Source organism: Pelodiscus sinensis, chromosome 27 (genome assembly GCF_049634645.1).
Source record: "Pelodiscus sinensis isolate JC-2024 chromosome 27, ASM4963464v1, whole genome shotgun sequence".
Lineage (NCBI taxonomy): Eukaryota > Metazoa > Chordata > Testudines > Trionychidae > Pelodiscus > Pelodiscus sinensis.
In genome coordinates, this window is record NC_134737.1 from 6659639 (window position 1) to 6677620 (window position 17982).

General features: G+C 44.2%; 1 protein-coding gene across 2 annotated transcripts; it reads left to right on the forward strand.

Annotated features, from left to right (window-relative positions):
* The first annotated feature begins 598 nt into the window (after positions 1-598).
* On the forward strand, positions 599-17982 carry RAB29 (RAB29, member RAS oncogene family). 2 transcript variants are annotated; one of them, XM_075909926.1, is made up of 5 exons: positions 603-1498; positions 7545-7616; positions 10153-10334; positions 13604-13725; positions 14653-17982. In XM_075909926.1, the coding sequence occupies exons 1-5, from the start codon at positions 1366-1368 to the stop codon at positions 14768-14770; spliced, it is 627 nt and encodes a 208-aa protein (XP_075766041.1). In that variant the 5' UTR covers positions 603-1365; the 3' UTR covers positions 14771-17982. The 2 variants fall into 2 exon arrangements, with proteins under 2 accessions (XP_075766042.1, XP_075766041.1); XM_075909927.1 differs by lacking the exon at positions 7545-7616 and having other exon boundaries at positions 599-1498.

Genomic DNA, 17982 nt, shown 5'->3' on the forward strand with positions numbered 1-17982 from the left:
GAATTTCAGTGCCCCACTCCAAATTAAAAATTTGCAAAATGTTAACCAGTTCTAATAACCAAATTTAAATTATCTCTTGAGTGGGTAGGGGACTTACCTTATCGTGATGTTATGACAAGCAAATTTAAGCAAGACCCTGAATAAAAAAGTCATTAAATAACAATTGCCTTTTAGAATGCACTTTTCAACAATAGATCTCAAAGCACTTTACAAAGGCAGTCAATATTGTCGTTCCCTTTTTACAGATGGGAAAACTGAGGCATGTGCACGGAAGTGGCTGGTGCACAGTCGCTCAGCAGGCCAGTCCATCTGGCGCTCTGTCACCTAGGCTACACCAAGATGGCATCCTGTATAGGGGCAGCTCTTTTACTAAGAAAAAAATTCATGGATCCTAGCACAGAGAGAGGGAGAGGTAGCCTCACAAAAAGCAGAGCGTGTCCCTTTAAGAAGAGACACTTGCCAGCTTCTCCTCCGTACACACCACACTTCCCACCAGCCCTTGCGCCCTCAGCCTTCTTTCTCTAGCTCACTTTACCGCGACGTGCCTGATGGGTAATGTAGTTTTCCTGGTGGGGCTGGGTTAGTGCAGCCACCTGACCTTCTCACATGACTGCCCATGGCAAAGGGGCTGGTAGCTGCTAAAGGCGGAGCGGCTTCTGCTGTGTCCCAGTAGGCGGAAGCAGGGCTAGGTCTTTACCTCCATCATCCCTAGGAAACAGCCACTGCGCAGTGGGGAAACTTTCCCCCCAACCTGTGTGATGAGTGTGGCAGGGCTCAGCTGTCCCTCCAATGCAACTGCATGAAGATTGAAATTCCAGGAAACTTGTTGGGTTTGGCTGTTGATTTAATTTATGTTTTCCTCCTTTCTTCTGTGGATAATTTTTCTTTGGGACTAATTATGTTTTAACTTGCTGTGAGTGCAAGCCAATCAGAGGGGCAGCATAGGTCTGCAGAAAGAAACAGAAATTATTAAGAAGCTAGGTCTGCTTCTCTGTGAGTGAGCAACACTGAGAGGGACATGTCTGCAAGAGAAAGCAGAAAGTTATAGACTGTGGCTAGGTAAAGGTGTGCTCCCCCACTCTCTAAGGGAAGGGCATTCTGTATAAGACACTGCATCTCCAGGGAAGACCCAAAAGTTATACAGAAAATAGACCACTGTGTCTGCCTGTAATGTGCAGAGCAGATGATGTGTGGGAGGGGGAAATAAGTATTTACACATTCCAGCTAGTGCATGCATGTCCATTTCTCTGAGTTTTCTGGAAGCGAAAGTGGTCATTGGTCCGTTCCTCTGCCCCTTGGATTATGTGCGCTCAGATTAGACGAAAGATGCTTAAAAAATAGAGAGGCTGGTTGTGTTTCCTTGATATGAAAATGGGGCATCATCATGACCATATGTTTAAAGTTCTCATTGTTGGAGATGCCACGGTTGGGAAGACATCACTGGTCCAGCGATATGCCAACGACAGCTTCAACAAGCACTACAAATCCACGGTGGGAGGTGAGTGTTCATCAGAAGATAGCTCCATGCAGCAATCTGTTTGCATGGGGGAGAGGGGGAATCAACAAAACTTTCTAATACTCTTCCAGTCCGTTCTAAACTATATGTTCAGTGTATCTAAATATAGAATATTTTCCCCCTTGGGGATGTATATTTCCTTCTCTTGCTAGATCTTTCTGTGAATTGTATTGTCATTTGCTAAATTGTAGTGTTTGTGCTCTGCTTGGAAGATTGAAAGCTCTTACGCCACTGTAAAGTATTATTAGGCTTATTGCAACATATTGGTCTGTGGTTAGAAGTTCTGTGTGGCTTCTCTTTTTTTTTTTTTCTTCTGCTAGTGCTTCCATTGCTCTCCTATCAATTGTGTCCTACTGGGACAAATTCTGTAATATATATGCAGGCATAACTGCTATGGCTGTTGAGGAGAGTTTGATGTGAGTAACAGCTGCAGGATTTGATTCCCAGAAAGATGGTAGTGGGCAGCTGCCATCAGAGGACTTTTGGGGCATCTTTTAGCTTTGCATGTTTGTCAGCAAAGGTTTTTGTCAACAGGGCTGGAGCTGTCTCTTTTGGGAGAAGGCAAGGAGTTTGTAATGGTCTGTTTTAATGGAGGATTGATGTGTGGCAGGAATTACTATTGGTGTAAAGGGAAATTAGAATGGTTGCATAACACTTATTATAGGTGAGGACCACTGTGGTATAGTGTGGCTGTGTGCCATTAAATAGCTGTCGTGTTCTATGTTCCGCCCCAGAAATGCCAATGTTTCAGTGCTGGTTGAGGAGAGCAATGTAGAACATTTTGTTCTAAATTTTCATAAGAGATTTTTGGGTGCAAAGAAGAAGCTTTTTAGAGGCTGGACTTTGAAAATTAGGTCCCTTTATGTTGGACTGTCAGAATCACTAGTCGCTCTTGAAATGTAGGCCATAATTTATCTTGTGTGGGTAAAGTGCTTTGGGGTCATTTTCAGATAAAAGTTGTAGAAAAGTACTGTCTTGTTCTTCTTGATTGAGGGTCCTTTGCTCATAAGCTGAGATTGAAAAGTTGTTTCTCCTATGCTCTCCAGGTGTGTAAACCTGAAGTAACTCAATGAAAGGAGCAGTTTTCAGCATGCAATTTTAATACCTTGCATTTCCTGCAGCACCTTACAACTGAGCTTTCTTGCTGTGTTACACCTGTTATTTAATTAGGTCCCTGTTGACAGATGGGCTAGTCATTTTGCTGGTCCTGTAGAGGAGGATCTGAGCAGCCAGACTGTAGCCACTTGGGTACAGACACATCCTGATGAGTTCTAACTGAAACCTCTGATCATTACAAACTGCCCAGTGAAAACCTGAAGCCAGATTCTCTTTAAAGTCCTCACCATGCTAGGAGTTGAACTGTGCTAACTATGATTGGTTACCAGGTGTGGGAACTGCTTGGGAATACATTTTCTAATGCCCTTTTAATCACCATTGTTACCCATTCTCAAAATGAATATTGTTTAAATGGCTATCTTAGCATCAATTGCTGCTATAAAAGGGTATGGTGTAACTTCTTCACGCTGCTAGTGAACAGTGGTCCTGCCACCACTATAGAATCAGCTGTGATGGAGGACTGTGGACAACACCTTAATCCCATGACTTGGTTCGTGCTTGAAATTTAGTTTAGAACATAATTTAAGCCACTCCAGCAGAAACTAAACTTCTGTATGCAATGAAACGTGCTTGTTATGACTGGGTTGAAAAAGAGTTGTCCAGACTGGTATTTTTGAACAGCTTGAACCAACTTCTGCTCCCACAGACAAGGGTCGCAATTGTCTTTCATCCTGAGTTCTTGAGAGAAGATTTTGAGTGAGCACAAGGTTGGCACAGGTGGGGAACACAGTTGGGAGCATGTGACACTTTTAAAGGTGAGCATGTGGGCCCTTGAGTGTTTAGTGATGGTACAAATCATAGGGTTGGAAGAGACCTCAAGAGGTCATGGAGTCCAACCCCCTGCCCAAAGCAGGACCAACCCCAACTAAATCAACCCAGCCAGGGCTTTGTCAAGCCGAGACTTAAAAACCTCTAGGGATGGAGACTCCACTACTTCCCTGGGTAACCCATCCCAGTGCTTCACCACCCTCCTAGTGGAATAGTTTTTCCTAATATCCAACCTAGACTCCCCCCCCCCCCCCCTGCAACTTGATACCATTGCTCCTCGTGCTGTCATCTGTCACCACTGAGAACAGCCTCTCTCCTCTTTGGAATCCCCCTTCAGGTAGCTGAAGACTGCTATCAAATCCCCCCTAATAAGCCCAAATTCCTCAACCCCTCCTTGTAAGTCATGTGCTCCAGCCCCCTAATCAGTTTCGTTGCCCTCCTCTGGACTCTCTTCAGTGCCTCCACATCCTTTCTGTAATGGGGTGCCCAGAATTGGGTGCAGTACTCCAGATGTAAATATGTTAATTAACTCAATTGTAAAATCTGGGGTAGACACAGCCCGAATATTTAAGAACATAACATATTTGTTCCAGGATGTAAATATTCATGTCTTGTTTATGCTAGAATTTTAAGGCTGTGTTATGTATGTGTTATGCAGGGCCGGATTATGACCTTTAGAGGCCGTAAGCACTGAAAAGATTATGGTGCCCCCCCATATGTAATTCATAATAAAAACAATACTATACTGTAAAATAAAAATTTATTTTTCGAAATGACACAACTTACATGTATGCTGAAATTAAAATAGCTTCTTTCTAGATTTTCTGATTGCAAAATTCTGGATACGTTCATCGAAGCTGACTTGACGAAGCATGTTCGCTTCCATACACACTAGGGAAAGTGAATCGAGTCTGTCCTGACACATTGTTGTTCTCTGAGGGTTTTTTATTCTTTTCAGCTGATAAAAAGAACATTCTGCGGAGTTCTGACTTTTCCCATGATGACTACTTCGATTCTTTTTTTGAAATATCAAATTTTTCAAAAAAAGAAAAATCTTTTTTTGGTGGGGGAGGGGGTGCGTCTGCTTTGCTGGTGCCCTAAGTACGTGCTTAGTATGCCTATTGGGTAATCCAGCCCTGGAATGGTGTTAAATTGCTACTTAAACATTTAAGTATGGACATACCCTAAAATGGACTTGTTAATTGTCTTGGGGACCAGGGCATTGTAACAGAGAGTTGCAAAACAGTTGCATACAGGACTTCTCTTGTGTGTGGAAGCTATCCTGTTTTTGAACACATCAGCCAGCACAGCTATTAACATTAACATAGCAGGGTTGAATACCAGGCCAAGTGCAGGAAGAACTAAGGCTCAATCCAGACGCTGTCTGAGTGGGACTGAAAAAATAGAGGCCACTGTTAGTGCTTTTCCTCATTTTCAGAGCACACACTTAGTTTAATCTCTCTGCTGGAGAATCCAAGATGAAGAACGAGGTCAGAGGTTGTCAAACTGGAGGCCTGCACCCCACTGAGGCAGTGATGTACAAAGCGCCTGGATTTGGCTTTGCAAAACATGCACTTACTCACAGCTTTGATCATTTGCAACAGCAGGGGTATTGCAGTTTCTCTCTTTATCCACAATCATTAAAAAAAACGAATCCCGATCTTCAGAAAGTTTCAAAACCACTGTGCTAGACATTAGCCCGACTGGACACCCTTGCTTTGGATTGCAGTGGATCAGATTTTTAGCACTTCTGATAAATGTAGCTCAGATGTGTGTATTTAAACTCCTCCGGCACTCGTTAAGATTGATTGGGTTTGGAGTGGGGAGAGGGCATGTATGTAAAAGGAAAAACTGTCCCCCCCCCCCCCCCCCAAAGCATCTAAATTGTCTTGGGCAGTACAAAATGGAGGCAAGTAAAAACAGAGCAAAAGTGACTAATTTTGTAAATTTTCGGGCATTAGTGCAAAACCACAGCTGGCTTCTGACAGACGGCAGTGCGTATTTTGAATGTGATGCTACATGTTGCTTTATTAAAAAGATTACTAAACATAGCTGATTAATTGCCAGCTTCTTCAGTTTTGATCTAGGACCAATAATATTTTTTTAAAGGGCAAATTAGCCAGGCTGTCCTTCCCATTGTGTATATTGGCCTCTAATCAAAATGATCTGATTGGTTCTGCCTGCTGTTGAAACTGGGGATCAAGGGTACAAAATGTGCAATCCAGAAGCACTTGACTGAAATGTAAAGTAAATCCAGATGATTGGGGGAGGGGAGGTCTCCTGTAAATCTTTGTATAATAAGATCACCTGTATTATTATTTTTTTTAAGTTTACATTGTTATTTCTCAAGGTCAGGTGCTGGAGAGGGCTTGTTCTTCAGAACACTCCTTGCAAATTTATCTTCCTTTGATTATATGATTTATTATTTCCTCTCATGTAGAGCCCCATGGCCCAGTACCTCTTGTACCAGGTGCCGTACAAACAGAGCAAAAAAAGCTCTCTGCCCCTGAAAGAGCTTACAGACTCTAGTCGTGGTGCTGGTCCAGCATTGCTAGTTAAGCATGAGATTTGCAAGTGTGGTTTTGAATCCCATAATGCAAATCAAAAGCTTTGGGTGTGGTTTTCCCAAATGCAAGTGGTGACCCAAATACGGACACTGTTGAAGTCAGTGCTGGCTTTGATGGGAGCCGAGTTAGCTTAACAGTGAGCTAATCCACTTTGCTTGCCTGTTTCCTACAGCCCAGCATGGCTGCTTCTGTGCTATTGTTTGGGGCAATACCTTGCACCAGATCACCCCATGTAACAAGAGGAAGTGTTATAGCCAAGGTGTCCAACACGCTAGCCACTAGACACATGTGGCTATTTGACTGGTTGAGAGGCAGTTTGCTATAGCAGTAGCCAGAGGGTGAACAAGCTCTTAGGGCCTTTCTGTGTTACAGGTTGAACCTCTCTAGTCTGGCACCTTCGGGACCTGACCCATGCCAAACCAGAGAATTTGCCAGACCACGGGAGGTCAAGATTGTCTAATAGCATTACCCACACTTCCACTGCTTACTGAGCTTTTAGAAGTAATTTAAGGGTAAATTAGAACTAAATAACAGCACAGAACACTGAGAGCCAGGCCTGGGGGCTGTATACTAAGGGGGGTATATGATAGAGGTCTATAAAATCGTGACTGGTGTGGAAAAAATGAATAAGGAAAAGTTATTTACTTGTTCCCATAACCTAAGAAGTAGGGGTCACCGGATTAAATTAATAGGTAGCAGGTATAAAACAAACAAAAGGAAGTTTTTCTTCATGCAGTGCACAGTCAACCTGTGGAACTCCTTGCCAGAGGATGTTGTGAAGATTAGGACTTTATCTAGGTTCAAAAAAGAGCGAGATAAATTCATGGAGGTTAGGTCCATCAATGACTATTAGCCAGGATGTGTAGGAATGGTGTTCTTAGTCTCTGTTTGTCTGGAAATGGGTGACAGGAGAGGGATCACTTGATGATTACCTGTTGTGTTCACTCCCTCTGGGGCATCTGGCTACTGTTGGCAGATAGGATACTGGGCTAGATGGACCTTTGGTTTGACCCAGTTAGGCTGTTCTTATGTTCTAAACTAACTTCATGGTACCATGGGAAACTTGGCCACAACCATGATAAAATGGACATCCAGCTAACTTAAATCATGCCAGACAAAGGATGTTGCTGGACCAGAGAGTGCCGGACTACAGAGGTTCAACCTGTAGAGCAAGATGCCTGCAACCGCTGATAGATATGGGTGGAGGAAACACACAGTGGCTACGTCTACACTGGCCCCTTTTCCGAAAGGGGCATGCTAATTTCACAGGTCGTAATAGGGAAATCCGCGGGGGATTTAAATACTTTGAAGTAGGAATAAGAGATCCTCCAGAAAAGGGCTTTTTTCCGGAGGATCGGGGCCAGTGTAGACGCTCTTTTCCGGCTTTTCTAAAAGCCGGAAAAAAGCGGCGGACATTTTTATTTAAATGCCGCGGGGGATATTTAAATCCCCCGCGGATTTCCCTATTACGACCTGTGAAATTAGCATGCCCCTTTCGGAAAAGGGGCCAGTGTAGACGTAGCCAGTGGGTCTACATAATCCCTAATCAGATTTCCTTTCTCTTTGGGATTTTGCAGTGGATTTTGCTCTGAAGGTGGTGCAGTGGTCTGAGTCCGAGACAGTACGACTCCAGCTATGGGACATTGCAGGTGAGTGCATGAAAGCCTTTGGCCTTAGCAGAGAACAGAGTTTCCAAGCGTCCAACCCATTGGGCTTTATTCTTCAGCAAAAGACCCTTAAAAAAACCCAACAACTTTATTTCTGGTTGGGGGGAAAAAAATAAAGCTTCTGGGGTTGTTGTTTTTTTTGTTTTTTTCTGGTGGCGATTAAATGTTGAATCATGTGGCTCATTTAGAGGGAGCACAGCTGCAGGGATTGATAAATTCCACAGTGCCTGTTCCACAATTTTCAAGCTACAACAGCCTGACTAGGGAGGAAAGGGAGGATGATGGGTATCTGGATGCAGGGGGAATGTTTGACTGCTAGGTACAATACTGTACAGGCAGTTTGGCCTTAAGTAGAAAGCCAATTCTCCTCTCCCTCAGGCCTAAATCAGGAGTAACTCCCACTGCTCTGACAACACAATTGGGCTGTGAAAGTTGCCATCTGAGGGCTGTTAGGTGGCTCATGTGAACAGTGTCCATATTCAAGATGGGGAGGCCGCCAATCAAGTTGTCATGAGATAGGACTCTTCTGCAGGCCCAGAAGGTGGTGGTCTGGGATGGGTTGAGGCACACGGTTGGGGTTCGGTGCCATCTTTCATTGCAGCAGCCTAGGCTGCCTCTGCCACTGTAGAGAAACAGAACTCAGCTTACAGCACTGTCAAAATGCACCCGGGCGGGGGGAAGAAGAGGGAGAAAGGAAGAGGAGACGGAGATGGAGGTTGAGAGTGAGGAAGAGGAAAGGGGGGGTTGAGCACAGAAGCTGTGGGACTGGATGCCTGAGTTTTATCCCTTTTATGTTCTGGGGAAACAGGCATCACACACATCAGTTTAATTAAAAAAAAAAAGACATTTCAGATGCAGCAGCAGACTGATGTCCACTGAAAACCCATGTGGCTATTTATGGTTTGTGGGATGACTGGCTGCTGCATTGTTTTTAACACCCAGCAATGTGCTCAGAGCTGTACAAGACTCACTGCTACTGCCTGTTCCTGCCCTGTTTTTGTGCTCGCTATCTAAAAGGCACACGGGGGGGAAATAGCCATTGGAAGGTAACTAGAAAGTGTGTTATTGCTGACCCCTTGCCAGTGTAAGCGTCTGAGTGCTACCAAACCTACCACGTTGTGTTGTTATAACACAGTCCTCATTCACCCTGTGGCATCTAATGTTTTGCCTTGCCTAGATATGACCAAGTCCCATTTTAGACGTGTTAGTGAATCACATAATATGAATGTTGCCTGAGTTTGGTCCTGTCAACAGGCAAGCCCAAATGACATTTTGGCTTGGGCGAGGCACTGCTTAAACACAGGCTAGGGCTACACTAGAGTGCTTAGAGCGGTGCAGCTCTCCTGCCGACTTAATTAACCCACATCTAATGAGCAAGCAGTGAGATCAGTGTCAGCAGGAGAAGCTCTCCAGCACTGAGGTAGGTGTAACTGGCATCACTTGGGGGGTGGCTTATTCAACCCCCTGAACAATATAAATTATACCAACATAAGTGGTATTGTAGTCATAGCCACATTCATTTTGGTGCAGGTTGAACCGCTGTAGTCCGGCATGCTCTGGTCCAGCAATATCCATGGTCCAGCATGTTTTTAATTAGCCGGATGACCACTTATCATGGGGATGGCCAAGTTTCCCACAGTCCATAGCGTTTTTTTACAGGCACCAGTCCTGGCTGTCAGTATTCTGTGCTGTTGTTTAGCTCTAATTTATCCCTAAATGTCTTCTACAAGCCCAGGAAGCAGTGGCTGTGCTGGTGATGCTGCTAGATGATATTGACCTCCTGTGGTCTGGCAAATTCTCTGGTTCGGCACCAGTCTTGTCCCAAGGGTTCTGGACTAAAGAGGCTCAGCCTGCAGCACAGAAAGGTCCTATGGGCTTGTTCACCCGGTGGTTAAAACTGTCCTGTCTCAGCGGGGTGGTTATCAGGGTCCTAGCAGCGAACGGGTTATTTTCCAAGACCAGTGTTCATACCATTATAAGTTGTGCACAGCACATAGTAGGTAACACTGTTTTGCTAACACATTCTTTGGGGGGAAAAAAAAATCCCTGTTTACAACTGATCGGGGAAATGCTGCTGAAAGCCCCTGAGCAGCTGTGTTTAGACAAATCACCGTGTTTAGGCTTTCGCTGCAGATGAGTTAAAACTGCAATCCGGTGGGAGGGGAAAAAGAGAGTTTAAATGGCCACGAAAATGACCTTGAGAGGAAAGCGACTGGAAAACAGAGGCTTGGAAGACTTGTGATTTGAGCATGTTGTGAGGGTCTGGACTTCTAATCTCTAATATGAGCTGTGCCACTGAACTGCTTGGGCAAAACACTTCTCATCTCGGTACCTTAATTTCCTCATCTCCGAAAGGGGGATAGCAGTACTTCTGTCCTCACAGGAATACCTGGAGGCACAGTATCTCACTTGAGAGGTTGGCTGTAGCTGGCTGCAACTGGGGCAAACCCCAAGCATGGACCAGTCCTAAGAGATGATGTTTAAAAACCATCCCTCTCTCTTCCCACTCCACCCCCAGGGCAGGAACGCTTCACCTCCATGACTCGGCTGTACTACAGAGAGGCATCAGCCTGTGTTATAATGTTCGATGTTACTAACTTCAACACATTCAGCAACAGCCAGAAGTGGAAGCTGGATCTGGACAGCAAACTCACGCTGCCAGATGGAAGCCCGGTGCCGTGCTTGCTGCTGGCTAATAAGGTGAGCAAATCTAGATGGGCTTTGGGTCTTCGGTGTGTTTGGAGGAAGCGGATTTAAACTGAAGTGAGGGAGAAGGCTTTCTTCACTAGACTTTGTCAGAGCTGTTGCGGATCTTATGGTCTCGCTAATCCCGTCCCTGGATCGTTCTGCTGCATTTTCTCACCTAGATCCAGCAAGGAGCTTGTGATTCAAGTGTTGAGCCCGGGCTGTGTGCGGCTCCTTACATGGCACCGTTTCTGTGTAGCTTGTCAAGTTTTGAGGGAAATGGATCCGCACGGGATACCTGGTTGTCCCTTCGCTGGGCAGACATTTGGACTGTACTGGCTCCTGGAGTATGTCTATACTGCTCCTGAAGGTGTGATTGTAACATAGGCATTTCATCTTGCTAGTGAAGACCCAGAGAGGCATGGGCCACAACCAGAGTACGTACCCAGGGTTCCAGCTGCTGTACTTCAGTTGCCCATGCTAACGCTCATCCCGCTGCATCTTTACTACAACTGTTACCAGTGCTAGTGAAATGAGAGCTGGTATAGGTATGCCTGCCTGCCTTGCGATCACCCCCCTCCCTTGCAATATGCTTTTTTTCCCCCTCTGATAAAATAGGTCCCCAGAACAGTTGGGGTACAGAGAAGAGTGACGAGAAAGCGGGACCCAGCTGGGAGTTTTCATATCCTTCCCTCCCCCCAAATCAGTTGTATTTAGGTGGGTGTAAGATAAGCTTAGGAGGTGGAAATCATCCAGAAAGATTGGTTTATCCTGCTCGAGTTTTTTTTTCTCCCCGATGCGTGTGCAAGACCAGCCTCTGCATAGCTAGATTTCCTCCCTCATGTCTGATTTCTGTCTGACTCCCCATTAGCATTTCTCACTTCCATTTTCTTTACAACTTATTTAAAACACCAAGTCAGACCCAATCAGAGTTATTTTTAGCCCGGGCTAAACACTGGAGATGTGTTCTAGAGTAAATTGGCAGGAAGGATAGATTGGATGGGATCTCATAGACTCTTTCACCATGGTGTTTATACTGCCACCCAACATCATAGCCTCTGAGCATCTTCCACACCTGGTTTCCAGGATTTGCCTTGTGTAATTGGTGAGTCAGCGAGACGCTTCACTGAAGATTGGTTAGAAGAGGGAGATTGTTGCATCCTATTGTGACCAGATTTTCAGATCAAACCCATGCTAGGAGTTTGCACTGTTTGCAAAACCATCTAGAAAAGCACTCTTAAACCAGTTCAGGCTAGGGATGTTACAATGTGTTTAAGTAACCAAATTTTTACATGGTTACATGAGGTGTGGCAGTCTGCTCCCCAGAAGCTGGTGCACACAGCCGGCTCCCCATACCGGCTCCTGCCTGCTGCTCCTCACTCCTGCCTCTGATACAGAGGCAGCAGCATGGCGTGACAGGCAGCTCCTGGAGAAGCAATGCAACCCAGGAGCCTGCGTGTAAATGGGAACATTAATCGATAAGCCTGGGGTTATCGGTTAATCATGTACACGGTTACACTTTCAGATCCCTACTTAAGGCTAGTGCTTAAATAGGATTTAAATGTGTCTATTGTGAATGGAGCCATACCATGTCACATGCTATATAGGCTACAATGTGATTTATAAAATGAAATTAAAAAGTGTCTTTTGGCCATGTTCTGCGTTGAAACAGTCAGACTTAATGAAACTCTCTGAGGTTGGCTAGCCAATGCCAGTGGCAGCCTGAAGGAGACGAAGTTTTAGCCAATGCCTAGAACTCTGAGCTGCTTCCTTGTCCAATGAGGGCTCCGTCTCTGGAATCTCTTTCCTCTGCTGCACCAGAAGAGCCAGAGTGTGGTGGCTTTTAGAGGGCTGCCAAGCAGCTCTGTCCTCCCAGATCTTTAACCAGCACCAAGTTAGGATGAATATGTGTGTGTGGGCAGGGAAAGGCGTTCTAATGAGGTCACCTAGACGCATGATCTGATACTTGCCTTGCTGAGAGAGATGCCATCTGTGCATTGGTGCACGGGGTCAGGTTTCATTGTTTAAAAGGCTAGCTGCTTTGTTTAATGATTTATTTCTTTTGTATTTAAAAATCCCTGTCTTCTGTGGCGACTGGCATGTCCCTTCTGTGTGCTGACACCAGCTTAGGAGGCCCATCAAAGCTCAGTTTGAGGCTTGTCTAGTTTGAGTGGTAAGGTCTCAAATTCAAAAGACTTGGCAAAGACTCAGTTACCCAAGGCATGATAAAGGGGACAGCACGTTATACAGTCGTTCTGCTTCTCCTTTGGGAGAATACCTCCTTCTGGATAGCAGAGTTTAGAGAACATAGGCTCTGTCTACACAAAGGAAATTGACATTAGTGCAACTAAATCAGTGTAACTGAGCCAGTGAAAACCCCCAATAGAGATGCACTGCATCTGACTTCTCTGTTAGCATCAGCGTAACTGTACAAGCTAGGCTGGTGTGAATTTTCTTGATGTAGACCAGGGGTGGGGAACGTATGGCTTGGGGACCAGATCCAGTCCCCGGTTTGCCTGGATCTGGTCCCTGAGCCTCAGGGCTCCCATCCCATGCACCCCCCCCCTTCCCCACAGCTCCCTCCTCCATCTCCCTGCGGGGCTGGAACACCAGTGCCGGCTCCCCACTGTTGGAGGAAGAGCCCCGAGCTGGAGTCAGACAAACCAGAGCCTGCCTGGTGGGGGGGAGGAAGTGGCTTTGTGCACTGCCATCCTCTCTCCCTCTGGTTGGCACAGTAAGGCACTGCCTGGAGGCTTTCCCCCACCCCCAAAATCTACTAGCCCATGCTTCCCTAGGCTCTGGTGTATGAAGATGTGGGGAGCATCTTTCTGCTTCTCAGTCGGGGAGCCACATCAGTCATTTTTATTTTTATTTTTTGTTGCTTCTCACTTATGGCCCGTGACTGACTTTTTTTTTTTTTTTTTTTCCCCCTCCCTGTGGGTCAGTGGCTCCCCACCCAAAAAAGGTTCCCCACCCGGATGTAGACAATGTTGCCTGGCCTAGTGTGAATAATTCCCTGCATACTGACTCACGGTGGCAGTGGGGGTGGGGCGTCTCCAGCACATGCTGGAGATGTGTGACGTACTCTCAAACCAGATAAGCATTTTGGCTGTTACATCATCCCATGAGGATCCCCTGTTGGATTGGGTTCTCAAGAAAGGATGGGAAGGGCCGGCATTCCATGCTAGCTGAACATCAGCAGCGTGGTGGTTGGGATGGGCGAAGGGGGCGGGTCCTTTTCAAACAAATACCTTCTTTTAAAATCACCGACTCTTGTTTCACAGTGTGACCTTTCTCCGTGGGCAGTGACCAGGGAAGAGATTGATCGGTTCAGCAAAGAGAACGGTTTCTCTGGCTGGACTGAAACATCTGTGAAGGAAAACAAGAATATTAACGAGTCTATGCGGTAGGTACAATGGCTTCTCAGGGCGCCTCTAAAGCAGGGATACTCAGACTGAGGCTCAGAAGCCACAAATGACTCTTTAATGCAGTTCCTTGCAGCATGTGATATTAAAACACAGTGCAACCAATAACCAATCAAAGTTATTAATCCATCAGGATGCTATTACTAGGTTATGAATTATAACATAGTATAATTATTGAATTATTACAATAAATTATTATTACCATGAATTATTACATAGTATAATTATAACATAGCATTATATTATGAATGCTTGGTCAGTCATTTTGCTTTGAGAATTATATATGCATAAAAAGGAAATGAAACAATGAATTCACACTACTGTGACTCTCTTGGGTAATGTTGATTTGGCTGCTGAACCACTGAGATCTGAGCATCACTGCTGGCATTTACCATATAGCTGCTGTAATATGTCAGCCAATCTAAAGGGGACATTCTGCTAGAATGGTCAGAGGTTCTCCTGACCATGTCTAAGCTGCGACATGCATTTGGAAATAGAGGGCTTATCACAATACAATGGGTATTTTTCACCTGCTGGTCTCTACTGGAGAATGGGAGTGGGCCGACTTCCCCATCCAAGCCTCCTGTTGTGCCTAAATCCAGAACAGTGGGGGCTTGCCTCCAGAGGTTTGGGGGCCACTCCAGTGTCTGCGATGCCTTCAGTCACTGACCTCTCTACTGATGCTGCTGGCATATGAGCCAACACACGTCCCTGATGGTGCTGTTTGTACTGGGGACATTTGCCCACAGGGAGTTGAATGGAGATCTCTAATTTGTATTCCCTAGTATTGTCCCTTTAAGGCCACAGCAGCCAGCTTTGTCCTGATTGGGGGGCTGGTGGCTATACCCAGTTGTGTGTCAGACTGTAGGCCTCTTGCTGCTTGTTACATCATGTATGTTGTTTCCTAGAGTCCTTATTGAAAAGATGATGTCGTCGTTCACGGGTGATGGAGACCTCCCGGGTTCTGGCCGTGGGGATTATATTAACATAAAAGATGCCTCCCCACCTGGCTGGGGATGCTGTTAGCGACGCACACTTCTCCGTCTGCATCACAGCAAAAGGGAATGTCTTGTTCACCAATACTGGCTCTATTCAATGGTAAAGAATTCTCTCCTGTTCCGTGCACAGTCTCAGTAAAGCATTGATATCCGTGTTTTGGGGAGAATTCCTCTTTATTCCAACACAGATGCAAACTAAAGCTCTCTGCTGCTCCTGTCGTTTTATACAACTGCACAGTTTGAGTTAACACCTCTGATTAGTAAGAGCACTCCCCTTACTTCGGTAACATGGGACTGGATTTGAGGGTGAAAGGTAATATTTCAATATATAGCACTTCCTTCTCCCCCCCTCCTCCCAGATAATCAGAGGGATTGTTCCAAAAGCAACAGTTACTATGACTTTTGTGAAAATCTGGCATTTTGCTTGCACCGCCTGGTTCTGACATGGCATTACAGTAATTCCTCGTTATTTCGCACTCTGAATCTGTGTGTGACTAATTCATCTGTGGTAGAAGTGTTCTGGATTTTTTTTGTTGGCTGTGGCAATCATCTTTGGGTTAAAAGAGGACACTTTCTGGTAGCCAAAGTGCTTATTTGCAACAGGTGTGGCATTGCCTGATTTGCAAAATAGATTGGTGTGAATTTGGGGGATTCAAAACCACAGCTTTCATGTGTGTACATTGACTGCCGTGCTTACTTTATTGTCCCTGTCTTCTGCTTGGTTGCAAGAATTGTCTAATTGCCTTTTGTTGGGTATCCTTTTTGTCCCTCTACCCAGTGCATATAACTCTTCAGATGCCACTTTATTAGGGCATCCAGTGGTGAATGAGAAAAAGGTTGTAACCCCTCTTGTGTTGTAAAACAACAACAGTACTCCTTGCTTTTATAGCACCTTCCATTCTGAGATTTCAAATAGCTTTAAACATGCTGATGAATTACTTCCTTGCAACCATTCTGCCATGGTGAGTAAAACCTTAAGTGATGGTTGTGGTATGGTTTACTGAAAGCCCACCTGCTGCTTTTAGTGATCCAAAGAAAAGCAAAGAAAGGGACTTAACTGGCCAGAAGGAAGTAGTGGGGAAAACCTCTCTTTGCCCTTTTGATGTTTGTTAGACTCCTTATGTGTTCTACATATGATCAGAGCTGCTGAATGACTGACTTTTGGGCCTAAAAAATTCTGATGATTTCCTAAAAGTGCATGTTTGGCATTGCTAATAAGGGAGTTAATATAACTCTCGGCCCAGTAAAGCCATGGTTACATGGAATGTGATGAATTGAGGTGGTTCTGTATTTAATCCTAACATCAAATAAGAGCAAAATGAATCCTTTGAAACCGGGGTGGCATTTTTCTGGGGCAGATTCAATAAGGAGGCTGTTTGGGGGAAGGATATTAAAAGGCTAATATCAAATAAGAGAGTGCTCTGAACACATCTGTGAGCCAGGAACATAGGGGATCCTTTGTTTTCTATAGGAATGATCTCTTCTGTGGCCTTAAGTAAACCAGTTCACCCTTCTTCGTTGTATAGAACACAAATAACTGAAGATTAATGAATGCTTGTAATGTACTTCGGATTTGAAAACTTCTATATAAATGATGAATGATAAGGAATAGAGATCCAGAATTTTGTTAACGGATAAAATTCATGTAAGGCTAGGATGCACAATTCAAAGATTTTGTTCTGTTAAATGCATTTAAATATTCCATCACTGTGCAATCAGATTCACAGAGAACCCAAACTGTGCAGAAAGTATGTGAGAACTGGAAAGAGGAAGTAAGCAGCAAAGAAGCAGAACTGACCCAAAAAAGTATAATACAAAAAGTAAACCACCTAAAATAAGTAAATATGCTTTTAAAAATCCTATTTTGGCTTTTAGAAGTCTAAAGATTAAATAGGAAAAGTAAAAGATCTTGTTTTCAAAAGGATTGATCTTGACAGCATTCTCTGATTATCATAATGCCTAGCATTCTTTGCCCATAGATCTCAAAGTGCTTTACTTGGGAGGTCAGCATTAATATTCCCATCTTAAAGATGAGATGCTGATGCACAGAAGGGAAGTGACTTGCCCATGATGGCACAGTAAACTAGTAACACAGCCAGGAGTTAAGCCCAGTGCTCTACCCACTAGGCAACATTGCCTGGAGGAATAGATTTCATTACACATGGTGATACATTTTAACCTGTTGTTCAACTGCAGCTGTAGAGTGCCTGGGATTCTTACTTTTGTATCAGTAATTGCTGCTCAAAAATGAGTAAAAAAAACTTGAAATCCTTAAAGGTTTCTCATATGCGAGACTTAAAGATCTGTATGTGCAGTTTTTGTTTTCACACATCGTTCACTGCTTGCTAAAGATGCAATACAAAAATAACTGTCAAAAATCAACCCAGTGCAACAAAGAATGGCTTTTGCTTGAGAAATATCTAAAAACTCAAACAGGAAAACAATCTGTGTGTGCAAATGTGTGTTTTCAGAGCTGTGTCTCTAGCACACACGGCATTTAAAACAAAAAGCCCAGCTTATTGTTAACCTCAGTTTAGTTCTTCTGCAAAACAAACTCAGTTTCAAAGATCCCATCTAACTCAGGTTTTGCTGTCTGTTGGGTGTTTTAATGTGTGAGACTAAGGTTTCTGCAAATTTGTGAACAATGTTTATATACCATCTATGTAGGCTTGTGTGGCCATTCTAGCAGAAACAAGGTAGGAAACTTTTTAAGCACAAAACCTGTGGATTTTCATCTCATCTGTACTTCTTATGGCTTTGTACTTTTTTTGCATGATTCTGTGCCAACTGATCTCTCTCTTCTCGTCCCCCCCCCCCCCCCCCATGTTATTGCTTAATGTCAGAGCTCTTTGGTCTGTAGCCATGGGACTCAGATTGCTAGATTTAGTTACACATTTTTAAATCATGAAACTCAGCTTACTACAAATCTGCCAATAACAAGGAATTTTTACTTCAGTAAAACTTCCAGGTCATGAGTACACACTCCAGTTCAAAGGGTCAGTCAACCATATAAAAGCTCTTGAGATTTTTTTAAATTATTTGCTGTTATGCATAGTCTCACATGAATTTTATTTTACAGGTAAGATTCTGGTTAGTGTTTCTTCACTTACAGTATTACTTTGTGTAATAAAAGGGAAAAAGCTGTTGATTTTTTTTTCTGTAACAATCATTAACCAAGCCAGTATTGCAAACATTGAAACAAATTTATAATAAAAATTCTGACTTTTTTTTTTTAAAAAA

Excerpts from the sequence above, each read along its gene's own strand:
- RAB29 (XM_075909926.1), top strand. The coding sequence starts at position 1,366 with ATGAAAATGGGGCATCATCATGACCATATGTTTAAAGTTCTCATTGTT. Across the intron at positions 1,499-7,544 it reads CTACAAATCCACGGTGGGAG|TGGATTTTGCTCTGAAGGTG; the intron begins GTGAGTGTTCAT and ends GGGATTTTGCAG. Across the intron at positions 13,726-14,652 it reads AATATTAACGAGTCTATGCG|AGTCCTTATTGAAAAGATGA; the intron begins GTAGGTACAATG and ends GTTGTTTCCTAG.